Raw genomic sequence first — 13982 nt, 5'->3', positions numbered from 1 at the left:
GGCCTCACAGTTGCAGAGACAAGCTGGAAAATGTGACCCCTGAAGTCGGCAAAGAAAGAGACCCCACAATGTATTCTTTTTAAAACCACTGCCTGATTTTGAAGCTGATCTCAAGTTGTTTTAGTGGCCAGGCTCCTGATTTTTCAACGCTTGGGGTAGGTGATCCTGGAGCTCAGCACTTGTCTACACTCAGACTGGAAGCAAAAGAACTAGAGCAGGTGTCATCCCCACTTCTGGCTGTCTCAGACCCAGCCCGCATGTGGAGACTCCCGGCTCGATTCTGAACATCTTAATTCCATTCATTTGGGGCTGATTTTTTACCGATTTCAGATGCCGGGGGGGGGGGGGGAAGCAGGGCCAGGGAACTGTAATCCAGGATCCTAGATCCAGCCTCCCTTGGGGTCCCCACGATCCCATCCATCCCCCAGTTTAGAGTGGCAGTTGCAGGGGCACCCATACAAGAGATGTCTTCTGGGGGCCCAGCACTAGTTCTGATGCTCCCTGCCTTAGACGGCTTTGGTTTGTCCCAGAGGAGGGAGGGCTCTGCCCCCACCCACCCAAGCTGAGGGATCTGTGGGGGACAACGACACATAAAGACCTCCCACCCTGTAGCAGAACCATGAAGGGGCTAACCCCACCCCCCAGTAGACACCCTAAACATCTCTCCCCTGGCGCTCATCCTAAATATCTCCTCCCCCCGGTGCTCACCCTCCTGGGGCTCACCCTAAACTCCTCCTCCACCAGGTGCTCACCCCAAACCTCTGCCCCAGAACCCACCCCAAATATTTCCCTCCAGCACCCAATTAAGGCAACCTGTGACCACAGCCTCTGCACTTCTGCCCTATCCTGTTTGGTTTGCAGTATCAGGAGCTACCTACACAAGAGATGGATTTGTGGGAGCCCGGTCCCCTTTCCTCTCCGGGCACCCTTGGGCCTCCTGCCTCCACAGACCAATAGCCCCTGCCTTAAGCAGGTGGGGTCCTTCCCTGAGAAGGGAGGACACGGTGCCTTTACTCGCAGAGGACTTTGGGGTGGGGCAGGCTGGAGACGTGACCCCAGCAGAGCCAAATGGCTGCAGAGCGAATCCCTGCTGTGGTTGTGACATTAGGGGCCCCAAAGCAGCAGGTATCAGCATTAACCTGTTGAGCTGCGTGGGGCAGCACCCCCCCCCCCTCAGAGCAATGGGCTTAGGCTCTCTGCAGACGCAGGCCGCATCGCTGTAGCACTTACACCAGGTCACACGTTCAAGCTTTTCTTTGTGTCCGTAAGGGTCCCCTTTGTGTCACCTTTTCGAAAGCAAGCACTCTAGTCTTATCACATGCCTTTGGGAGCTGGGGCCCCAAACCGGGGCCTGCAGTGACCATACCTTCGTCAGGCCCTGGGCGAGAGGCTAGATCTGGTTGTTCTATGCCTGCAGCCAGCTAAAGGGGATCCCTCTTTGGTGCATGCAGCAGGGGCCTAGACCACAGAGCTCTGAGTGACCATCCCTGTGGCTGGCTGTTACCACATAGATGGAGTTTTACACCTGCCACCTTGCAGCCGCTGCCTCTGCAAATGCCCACCTATCACCAACTCTTCCGAGTGTGTCAGTGAGCTCGGAGGCCCTCCAGCGCGGGCGGGGCTAGAGCCCAGCACCCCGGGCGCTCCATCGCCCACAGCTGCAATTGCCACGCTGCGGCACATCGGACCAGCCGCTGTGATGACCGAGCACCTCAGGCATTCGCGGCCGCGTGAGCTGCGGATCGCTGGATGGGCTTCGCGCTAAGAACCAACGCAAGCTGATTTCACAAGGCGCATGCCAATGATCTAGACAATTAACAGACGCCATCTAATTGCGGCCAGGACATGACTTTTTGCCTGCAACATTTCACTTCAGAAGTGGCACTGAAGGAACACCAAGCGATCGCCCGCTACCATCGTCTCTGCAACAAGAGACAATCAGGGCAGAGCGAGGCCTCTTATAACCTCCACCCCCCCCACCCCCGATCTCCTCTCTCTGGGCTCATCAGCTACGTAGGGTTGACCTGGTTAATACACAAATAAGGGAAAACCCAAGGTACTGCCGGAAGTGGCGGCTGTGACTTAGAGACGTATCCGTTTCTTGTTCTCATTACTGAACAGCTCCCTGGCAAGGTGCTAGGGGAACCATCCTCTGACTGAGGTCTTGGCCACTTCTGTAGGTTTGACATTCCATGGCCCTGGGCTGGTCACTTTTTATGCTCATGTCCTGCCCACATTTCAACTTGGGGAAAGAACATTCTGGTCCCCTACGTTTCCCCCCACTTTCAGTTGGGCACAATATTCCCCACCACCACCTTCTAATTCCAGACTGCCGTGCAAGCATTGCCGTGCAGCTGTTCAACCTTCCACCCCAGAGGTGGCTGCATTTCCTCTTTGGGTGAAGTGCTACTTGTATAGAGTTAGGCCCAAATTGTCCAAAGTGCCCGCTGACACAGTTTGGGGGAGCCCAGCGTGAGACACAGAGGGTCTGGTTTCCAGAGGGGCTGCAAACCCACTGCCCCCATGTGGAGTTGTGGGTGCTCAGCGCCTCTGAAAATCACATCTCTCTGGTCTCACGTTGGATGGCCCAAAACGGACACCCCATCTCAGTGGCGGCTGCTGTTGTAAACGCTGGTCTTTGAGGTCACTTGGGGCATGACAGTCTCTCTCCTTAGCTGCTTCCCACTGAGGAGCATGGAGCCATTAGCATCCCAGCGAGGGGTTGTAATTCACAGTCCAGGACCTGATTTGTCTACTGGAAAGCACTATCCACAGGATGACTGGCACTGTGCAACCGGACCTTCGACGTTAATGGTCTGGACTTGCTAGTTCATGGGAACTTGGGCCTGGAAGGAGCCCAGTTCCTGCTATCAGAGGCAGCCACCTCATAGCAACCCTTCAGGCTCCATCTCAGAGCTAGTTAGGTTGTTTGCCCCCTGCTCTTTCCACTGGGAGGCTGGTCCAGAACCTCCCCCCTCCGCCGGTTCTCATTTCCAGCCTAAATTAATTCCCGGAAAGTTTATCCCCATTTGTTCTTGTGCCAACTTTGTCCTGTGGCTTTAACAGCTTTTCTCCTTCCCTGGTGTTTTCCCCGCTGAGTATTTATAGACAGCAATCGCATCCCCTCTCCTAAACCAGCCGAGCCGGTTGAGTCTCCTCTTGTAAGACAGGCCCTTTATATCTCTGATCAGCCTAGTTCCCTTCTCAGCACCTGGGATTTCCGAGGTCATCCAGGGACAGGAAACAGACATAGGTGGAGTATCAGGGGAGTCTGGGCACAGATGAGCACCTTGGAGTGACAGCAGACGGTGCCCTCCTAAGCTACCCCTGATCATATCACTACAGGTCAGTGACTCCTGATGTAGCCGACCTGCCCATTCGAGAAGCGGTTTAGCAACAAGACCAGCCTGACATTAAGAGGCAGAAGCTCCCCTGCCTCCACCCTAGGCACGGGCTGCCGCTGACCATGCGTGTGGCGGGAGGAGAGGATAACGCTCGCTGAGCAAAGTTCCTGGTGCACCAGCCTCCTGCAAAATGTGTTTCCTGCCCGACCAGGTGATTTCAGCTCAGGCGGCCTTCCTGGAAAGTGACTAACAGCTGCGGGCTCTGCCCTTGTGGGGATGGGGAAAGAACTGGGAAGCCACTGCAGGGCGGACACGCGCTGATTCCCACACCTGCTCCCACTCAGGATCTCCGGCAGCCCGGGACGCCTTGCTGGGTCTGTCACGGAGTCCGGGATCCTGCATCCACCCCCCTCAGTGCTGCCCAGCAACTCAGGAGCAGACCAGAGTTACTGCAACGTCAGAGCCTTTGCTGCAACCTGATGATCACATCTGTGACCCGACCAGTATGTGACCAGGCGCCTGGCTCTTAACCCCTGCCTCTTGCTGCTCACTTGCCATGGGATGACGAGAGGCCAGAATAAGCAAATTGAGGAGCCTAAATCCAGATTTAGGAAGCCCACTATGACTAATTAACACCTGGAGGCTCCAACCGCGATCAGGGGCCCCCACACACTGAAAGACAGCCCCCTGCCCCAAAGAGCTCAGTTTGAATAGACAAAGTGTGAGAGGGGAAACTGAGGCACAGAGAGGCCATGACTTGCCCAAGATTGCATAGCTGGTCAGCGGCAGAGCTGGGACTAGACCCCCTGAGGTGTCCGAGTCTGGTGCTGCGTCCATTAGACCACGCTGCCTTTGTGGAGCTAAATTGAAATCAAAATATCTTTGAGGATCTGGGCCACTACAGGGGGAGATGCTGCAGGCAACCAATCAGGAGAGGGAGCAATAGGTGAAGCAGTCTGGCTTCCAGAGGCGCTGGGTGTAACCCACTGCACAGGGCATGGCAGGAGACCTGTTGGATCCCTAGGGGCTTTGCACAGGGGTTTCAATAGCACCCAGCGCCTCAGGAGAGCTGCTCGGGAATTTCTCCACAAATGGTTTTTTTCACCGAAAAATGCAGATTGGTCAAAACCAAAACTGGCTCATGGGCCAGGGTTGGATCCGCCGAGTCTCCCAACGGGAAAAAACCTTGAGGAAAGTTGCCCTCAAACGGCCAGCAGGGTCTGACATTTTCAAAATGCACCAGGCCAGTTTTCTGTCTCAAAGGGACTTTTTGGTTTGAAATTTAAGCTAACATGACCAACAGAAAAAAAGGTTGAAAAGAAGGTTGAAATCCAAATGAAAAATGTCTCCTCTGACCCGACAGGAACAAATTCACTTTTTTCACTCATGAGAATTTCCAAGATTTCGACTTTCCGTCCCAGTTTGAGAGGGGAAAACATTTCAAAATCACCAGAGTATTTGTGGGACGGAAAACTCGTTCCCACCCAGCTCCGCTAGGGGGCCCCAGTCCTCTGGCCTTTCCAGCTGCACAGACCCACCTGCCAGCTCTGGAGGGGCCTGGCACAAGTCCCGCTGAGATGATGGCCATTAAAAGAGCTTTCACAGCTCCCAGCTTACAATGACAGCTTGGGGGAGGGATAGCTCAGTGGTTTGAACACTGGTCTGCTAAAACCTAGGGTTGTGATTTCAATCCTTGAGGGGGCCACTTAGGGATTGGGGGCAAAAATTGGGGATTAGTCCTGCTTTGAGCAGGGGATTGGACTAGATGACCTCCCTTCCAACCCTGGTATTCTATGATTCTAAATTGGATCCCTTACCTAGCTGCCTGTGGGCTCCTGGCTTTGCCAATGTCAGCCTTAGACGCCCTGTGCCTCAGTTTCCCCATCTGTAAAATGGACATAGCCCTAATCACCCCCTTTTAAATGGGTCTGAATTCCTCAGGCGATGGGCACTGGGATGTAACTACAAGTTAGCATGGTTCTAGCACAGGTATGGCTGCTGGTGACAAGACATCCCAGCATGCAATGCTCTAGCCAGCTTGAAACAGCCCAGCCAAAGCAATGCATGTTGGGATACCTACCACTTGACCAGCTGCACCTCAGCATTGGGTCTGCTCCACTTCCCATGAACACCTGTGGGTGTTGCTCTCAGGCTGTGGGACAGGGCCCTGTGGGGCACCCCCTGTGGTAGCCCCAGGTCCCTCAGCGTGTTTACTAAGCACTTCCACTAGGGCCTTGCTTGCATTTCCTTTGGCAGCTCCCGCGGTTGCTCAATCTGCAGTGATGCAAGTGCCCTTGTCAGCAAGAGCCCAGCAAATGCAAAACAATCAGCATGATTCATGCCTCCACCCCCCTCTTGCTGTGCACTGAGCTGCCTGTTCTGCCCAGTGGCAGGGCCTGGCACCCGCTACACAGAGCCAACTTCCTGTGTGTAACATGCGGGCCTCCTCCCCATCACCACCCTGATGCCACCTCTGCCAGAACTGATCCCGAGAACCAAGGGGTGGGGCAAGGACATTGAAGTGAGGGCTGCATCCCCGTGGGGTGCCAGGGGCACTGCAGGGAGGGCTCTGTCCCTGTCAGGTGCCAGGGGCACTGTGGGGAGGGCTCTATCCCCGTGCGGTGCCAGGGGCACTGTGGGAGGGCCCTATCCCCATGGGGTGCCAGGGGCACTGCAGTGAGGGCTCCATCCCCGTGGGGTGCCAGGGGCGCTGCAGTGAGGGCTCTATCCCCGTGGGGTGCCAGGGGCACTGCAGGGAGGGCCCTATCCCCATGGGGTGCCAGGGGCACTGCTGTGTGGGCTCTCTGTGGGGTACAAGGGGCACTGCAGTGAGGGCTCTATCCCCGTGGGGTGCCAGGGGCACTGCAGTGAGGGCTCTATCCCCGTGGGTGCCAGGGGCACTGCAGTGAGGGCTCTATCCCCGTGGGGTGCCAGGGGTACTACAGTGAGGGCTCTATCCCCGTGGGTGCCAGGGGCACTGCAGTGAGGGCTCTATCCCCGTGGGGTGCTAGGGGCATTGCAATGACAGCTCTATCCCTGTGGGGTGCCAGCTCTCCCAGGACTCTGCCCCTCACCCCTCCAGCTCTAACAGGGGAAGGGGAGCCGTGTTGCCCATGCCAGGCCCAGCCTCCAGCCCTGGCACTGGCCACATCACCAGCTCTGAAAGCAGCAGCAAAGATTCTGTCTGTTTTACCTTTGGACTCCAGACCGAGGGGCTCCCTGGGCACTGGAACCCCATGGTTACACCACAGAGCATGCCAGCCTCCCTGCCAACGGGCCCCAAGCTCTGACAGCCCCTAGGGAGGGCAGGGGTCCCCCGGGGCTGGGATGCTTTGCTTAGAGACATGGCCCATGGCATGTGTCTGTTCCCTGACTGCAGGAGCCTGATTCTGGGATCCAGGTTTCGAGTGGGATTGTGGGAACGCTGCGATTCTACATGCCAAGCTGGCTTGTACTGACTGCTCAGGGCCGGCCCCATACCCGGCATGACGGGGCCCTATGACAGCTCAGGGCAGGGCCAGCCCAAAGCCCGGCACAACGGGGCCCTGTGACTGCTCAGGGCCGGCCCCATACCCGACACGACGGGGCCCTGTGAGGGCTCAGGGCCGGCCCCATACCCGGCACGACGGGGCCCTGTGAGGGCTCAGGGCCGGCCCCATACCCGGCACGACGGGGCCCTGTGAGGGCTCAGGGCCGGCCCCATACCCGGCACGACGGGGCCCTGTGAGGGCTCAGGGCCGGCCCCATACCCGGTGCAGCCTTGATTCAAATGATAAGTGAAACCAGGATTCTGCAATACTGGCTTAAAGCTGCACCTGGATGGCTCCTGCCCTGACCGCTGGCCCATCTGCCCAGGCTGCTCTCAGGCAGCAAAGCAGGAGGCTCAGGAACACGCCCAGAGAGGCTCCGTGCAGAGGCAAGCGGATGTTCACAGAAAGCCGCTGCTGCACCAGCCCAGCCCCACTGCCGGCGGCGGGGATGGCTCTGTGCTGGAGACACCAGCCCAGCAGCACTGGGGGCTCCGGGAGGGTCCCCACCGAGCAATGGGTCAGCACCCAGAGAGGTGTCTCCTGGCCCATTCCCTGCCGCAGCCCCCTGGAGAGCAGGGGCGGAGGGTCTGCCACCGGAGGAGCGCACCGCCCTTACCTTCCTGGCCAGAGTGCTGGAGGTGCTCCAGCAGGTCACACCCAAAGACCCGGTCCTTGGCTGCTCCTTTCCGTTTCACCTTCTGCCGGGCTTTCATGGCGAGAGACATGGGGATGGTTGGACCAGCCCGGGGGCTTCCAGGCTCTAACACACAAGCCCCAGCCCTTCCCGCTGCTGGGACCACCTGGCCCACATGGGGCGGGGCAGGCCAGTGAGGAAATCCTCAGCCCGCGGCCCCTTTGATGGCTGCCATTCACCGAGCAGCCCTGGGGAGGTGTCTCTTCCTCAAATCCACCCCATGGTCGCCTCTACAGCATCAACCTCTGGCTGCCGAAATCTTCGCTTGGGCTGGATCCAAACAAGAAATCAGTCCAGAGAGAGTCTGTGGCCTGGGAACGAAGCCCCAAAAGCCCAGCCCCAGGGTGTGGGGAGCCCCCAGCCGGGCGGCTCAGCAGCGGAAGCAGCACCCAAGAGAGGAAGCTGCCGAGGCCCAGGCCTGACGTAAAACTCGCTGCACCGTTGCACTCCTGTTCGCTGTCAGGGCTGGGGATCGGCACCCGGCAGGAAGTCAGTTCTGCTGCCTCCAAGCTAACTTCCTGCCCAAGCATCTTCAAGAAACCACAGGGCGCAAAACAGATACCGCACACACACAGACCCACCCCCCCGGGGTCGCACACACGCCCATGGACGGGAATCCAAAGCTGGCACACATGGATTCACACCTACAGCCCGTCAGCCTCAGACACACAGAGTCACTCACCCATGCACTGGCTCCCATGCACACACGGACTCACACAAACATGGACTCGCACACAGATTCACACCACCCACCCACCATGGAATGGGATCCAGATCCAACACACGCAGACACACACACGGCCACATACAGAGAGTCACACATGCACACCTTGGAAAGGGATCCAAATCCAACACACACACACACACCACAAACACAAGGGATCCAAATCCAACACACACACACACAACACAAACACAAGGGATCCAAATCCAACACACACACAGTCACATACACACACCTTGGAGAGGGATACAAATCTAGCACACACCCCCACAGACTCACACACCCAAGTTTGGATGTGAGTGGTGTCTTCTCATCTTCTTCTCCCTCGATACCAAATCTGTGGTCTTAGACTCCTGCCAATGCTTCGTTAGCCTGGGAGAGAGGGGTGCTACTGCAGGCCACCTCCTTGGATGGAGCCCCTGCCGCCCACCCCCCGGTTCACTTCCACATCGGGAGAATTGGGGATGGCGCAATCCCTGCATGTACCAATAGGGGCGCCCTTAGGAACCAGTCTTCGCGTGGGTCACCAGGCCGCGGCGCTGGGTGCTGTCAGCGTGGAGACCCCAAGGGTGGGCCCTTTGCACTCTCCACAGGCAGGAGAGCATCCCTCAGCCCAGGCAGGGTTCCTGCCCGGTGGGAGGGGAGTTTAAAGGCCAGCAAGGCCGGTGCTAGTGAGAGGCAGGTAGAAATGCATTGTAAAGGGCCTGCAGCTTTCTCATCGCTTTCGCTGTCATGCCAATTTCACAAACTCCCTTGGAGTGAGGGTGGGAACAGCAGGTTTCGACACACGCCCACCTGCCCCCACCACTGCTGTCCCAGAGCCCCAACGCAGGAGCTGCTCTGCCTTTCTGGAAGCTGAGGGAGGCTGGCCCAGATCCCTGCTCTCAAGAGTTTCCTCAGTTCCCTTTACAGCGCTGAGGGGCTCCCACGGCTTGTGTCGCAGCTCAGTCCTCCAGCGCCAGCCTCCCCTCGGCCCCTAGCCACGCATGCTGCACACCGGGAAGATGCTGCACGGCACAGGACACGGATTGGCTCTTCCAACAGCATCGACTTGGGCTTGGAAGGAAACATTTCCATTGGCCCTGAGACTTTGACACACACTGATACACAGACACAGATACTCATATACAGGTACACCCACACACACGGATACACACACACACACACACACTGATACACAGACACAGATACTCATATACAGGTGCACCCACACACGGATACACACACACACGGATACACACACACACACACACTGATACACAGACACAGATACTCATATACAGGTACACACACACACTGATACACACACACACGGATACACACACACACACACTGATACACAGACACAGATACTCATATACTAATACACACACACACTGATACACACACACAGGTACACACACACTGATACACATACACAGATACTCATCACATATAGATACATACACACACAGAAATACTCTCATATACAGACACACAGACATAGATACTCTTATACAGCTATAGACACACACAGATATATATACACACACACAGATACACATCATATACAGATACACACACACTGATACACACATGCACACACTGATACACACATACACTGAAACACAGATACACACACAGATATTCATCATATATAGACACACACACTGATACACACACACGCACATGGATACATACACACACACAGATACACACATGCCCATGGACACACACACACACGCACATGGATACATACACACACACACACAGATACACATCTACAGATACACACACGGATACATACACACATACACAGATACTCATCATATACAGATACACACACATACTGATACATACACGCATATGAATACACACACAGATACACATACAAAGATACTCATATACAGATACACACATGTACTGATACACACACGCACATGGATACATACACACACATATTCATCATATACAGACACACACACACAGATACACACAGGTACATAGATACATACACACACAGATACTCATATACAGATACACACACACTGATATACATGCACACAGATACACATACATAGCTGCTCATCATATACAGATACACACACTGCTACACACAGATACACATACACACATATCAAGCCACATACACACTCATCATATACAGATACACACACACACAGACTTTGACACCTACCCACTCCTGCATCCACACTGCAGAGTGGTCGTGTTAGCAGCTGACAGGTTGGGCTCACTTGGGCTTTACCATCTAGCCCAGCCCGAGTGCCCAGCACCACTACACCCAAGGCAGGGGCTTGTGTGTGTGGACGAAAGGCGAGTTGCCAGACAAGCTGACTTTGCAGTGAAGCCAAGCGCACTCCCAGACGCAATCACACTAACAAAAACCACACACGTAAAACATAGAATCACACAAGTGTGCACACACAAACACACTCACATGCATACAATCATGCATGTAAACACAATCACACACATGTAAACACACAATTACAAGTGCATGCATGTACAATCAGATGCATATGTACACACGCACAAGTCACAGGTCTCTCTCGCTCCCTCTCTCTCTCACACTCACACACGACCCTGCCATGGGCACCAAACCCAGTCACTGCCCATGTGGGTGAAAGCCAAGTGCTCATATTCATTCCTTTCCTCCTCTCCAGCTCCGGGCCGTTTGCTCTGAGGTTCTCTGAGCTCCCCCCGACCCGCCGCCCATTTGGATCCTTCAGCCAGGCCAGGAGCCCCCAAGGAGACAAGCAAAAGGGACTAACCCAGAAGTCCCAGGGTGCCAAATGGGGAATTTATTTACAAAACCAGCAGTACATATAACAAAAAGAATAGGCATATACATCTATATACACATAGATAGGGAGCTCTATATACACACACATTTACAGAACATACACAGGACAGGGAATCCCCGCCACTAACTCCAGAGACTACCCCCAAACCCCTCGGAACCAAAAATGCAACAGAATTGCCCCTCTGAAATCGACCTGGGCCTGGGCTTTCAAACCTGGTTTAATTTCCTTTCCCAAGACAATTTGAAGGTAAGAACCACTCTCACGCTTTGGGCGCCAGACGGCAGGGGTCTGGAGGCATGGCACAGCTGGCTACACGCACAAGAGCTTGTCTTTAGCTGAAGGATCAGGTATTGGCCATTGGTGGAGGTGGGATGTGGGGCATGGAGTCTGCACCAATAGTCCCAGAAGTCAATGGAAAGTTGCCCAGTGACTTCAGTGGGCTTTGGATTGGGGCCTAGAAGAACCTGTGGCCTGATCCAATCTCACAGGGGGTGAGGAGATGGGATGAGACAGGCCAGGCGTCTGAGCCAAGGCAGCAAACCCTCTGTTTCTACACCGTGGAAAAGCCCCGTCCCTACTCCTCCACTTTCCCATCTCACTCAGATCCCGCAGGGCACAGCCCCGGCCCCTCTTCCCGCTGGCCAGGCGGATTGGGAGCATTACTTGCGTGCCAAGCAGGACTTTCCTGGAGCCCTAAATCCACCCCTGCGGGGGCTTTACTTCGGAGCCGGGTTAGGCCAACGCTCATTGCTTTAGACCTCGCCACTCTAGGTCTTTCTTGCCCTGAGAGTGGCCCATGGAGGGGCAGCAAAACATAGAAATAAACCATACATAAAAACGTTATAAATATCACCACCAGGGGGCAGCAGCATTCCGCACCAGGCCAGACTGGGCCTGGCGTATTCTTGGTCTGATTCCGGGTACCCCCTGCCCCCAGGGACCAGGAGCCAAATCCGTCCCCGGCACCCCTCCATGGATTTCACGCTGCAGGAGGTTCCACACGGCCTGACACGAAGCCCAGCCACTCCTCCGGGCCAGATGTGCTCTCCTGCTGTCGGGGGGAGGGGCGGTCTGCTCTGGAGGGGCCCTCCCCAAAATATTGGACGTGGGGCAAAGAGGACACAGAGCCTGATCCAAAGCCCTGGGGGATGAGGGGGGTGTCAATGGCAAGGCTCCGGTTGGTCCCTCCGTGGAGCCACGAGTTGCCCTCCTGTGCAGACCTGCAGCATCAGCGTCCCGTGGGGATGAACCAGCCTCTGGTTGCCAATGACCAGATGGGGGAGAGGGCTTGCAGCCCAGGAGAGGTCTGCCACTGACTCCGAGGGGAGCATGGTGGGGCCACCTTGGGGGAACCGTGGCCCAGCATCAGCTGAAGGGTCACCGGGCCGCCGTTCTGTTAAGGATTTAGACAAATGGCCCTACTCCTCCCTCCTGCCAAACCTTCACCCCCTGGTGAGTGTTGGGCCTGCAAACAGGCCCCTAGCCCAGCAGGAACGAGACCATTTCTGGGCAGGAACAGCCCTCGTGGTTCAACCCTAGCTGCTCTGCCAATGCCAACACCCTGCATGGGCACAGAGGAGAGCGTGACCGGGGGACACGATGATCTGGCCGTGGGGCTGTGTGGACCGGGACTGGGAGAATGCGCTGGGCCCAGGTTCAACCCTGCTGGGGTCCCACTGGGGCTCAGCCTGTTTGTACTCTGCCAAGGAGAGAAACCCCAGGGAAAGAATCAAACCCAGCCCAGCTCTGTAACCCAGCGGGTGTCACCCAAATCCAGCTGCTGGGCCCGGCCATGCAGCGCCTGATGCTGCTCAGGGGTCTTCTCCTTTTGGTTCGCACTCGGCCTGTTAGCTCTGCAGATCCCCAGTTCAATCCCTGCTCCCGAGCCCACGCTCAGCTGTGGGGGCTGGGGCCCCGGACATGGCTGCCCCTTTAACTAGAAACCCAAGGGTTTAAAATACTTGTGCATTACACTGAGGTGGGGGAGAGGGAAGCCCCATGGCTTTAAACAACCAGGAAAAAAACCTTTGGTGAACTTCAACCCTCCCGAAGTATTTGGAGACCCTCAGAGCCCCACTCCCTGCACCAGGATCCCAGTCGCCCCAGGACCAGAGGAATTTTACCTCCATTAAACCACCCAGGGCGAGAACCCCTGAACCCCGGCTAGGCCCAGATTAGCTCCTGGGGCCGGGCCCTGTGGCGTTGGGGAGCCGGTGAGGCCAGGGGGGCAGCGCTCTCTTGTGTAGCTGTGGGACCCAGGCTGGGACCTAGAGAGCGGAGAGAACCACAGGGTCTGTCTGTGTCCCTCAGTCTTGGTCCAGACCTTCTCACACCCCAGTGTTCATTGCAGCCCGGCCACAGGGGTGCCACACCCCTGCCTTACCAAGATGCCAAGCCCCATGGGGCGGGCTGTGTGCGTGGGGCTGAGGCAGGCGCTTGGGTTCCTCTTGCCCAGCAGGTGGCGCCGATTCCCCCACCCCAAGTGCCCCTGCTGGGGTGTCTCCGCGCTCACTTGCCCTTGACGCTAGTCCGCCCGCGGCCACTGGTGGGCACCACAGAGCACAGAGACATCCCAGGAATGGCACAGGAAGCCGGGGGCTCTCCAGGGAGGGCCTGTCCCTGGGGTCGCCCAGAGGACAGACTCGACAGAGGGCTGGGGTCCCACCCTCGCACCGTGCTGGGGGCGTGGCTCCGAGCGCCACCTGGGCCAGACGCAGTGGCTCTGACAGTGCCCCCTACAGGAGGCAGCGTGACCCCACAGTTGTTACCCCCAGTCGGGATGTAGGCAGCTCCCTGAGTCATCAGAGCCGCTTCCTGGCTAGTCCTGCCTCTGGGATAGACAGGACAGGGTAGGCAGGTACCACATTCTCCAGCCCCACTGCAGCG

At 56.6% G+C, this 13982-nt stretch overlaps 1 protein-coding gene across 1 annotated transcript in view; it reads right to left on the bottom strand.

The window, feature by feature from the left end:
- ARHGAP30 (Rho GTPase activating protein 30) overlaps nucleotides 1-7840 on the bottom strand; it is a 48437-nt gene extending 40597 nt beyond the window's left edge. The window contains exon 1 of the mRNA XM_074938281.1: nucleotides 7491-7840. Coding sequence (XP_074794382.1) covers nucleotides 7491-7599 — 109 coding nt within the window. The 5' untranslated portion in view covers nucleotides 7600-7840. The remainder of the gene's footprint in view (nucleotides 1-7490) is intronic.
- Between the last annotated feature and the right edge of the window lie 6142 nt (nucleotides 7841-13982).

Source organism: Natator depressus, chromosome 24 (assembly GCF_965152275.1).
Source record: "Natator depressus isolate rNatDep1 chromosome 24, rNatDep2.hap1, whole genome shotgun sequence".
Taxonomy (NCBI): Eukaryota; Metazoa; Chordata; order Testudines; family Cheloniidae; genus Natator; species Natator depressus.
This window is presented reverse-complemented; position numbering and strand designations above follow the sequence as displayed.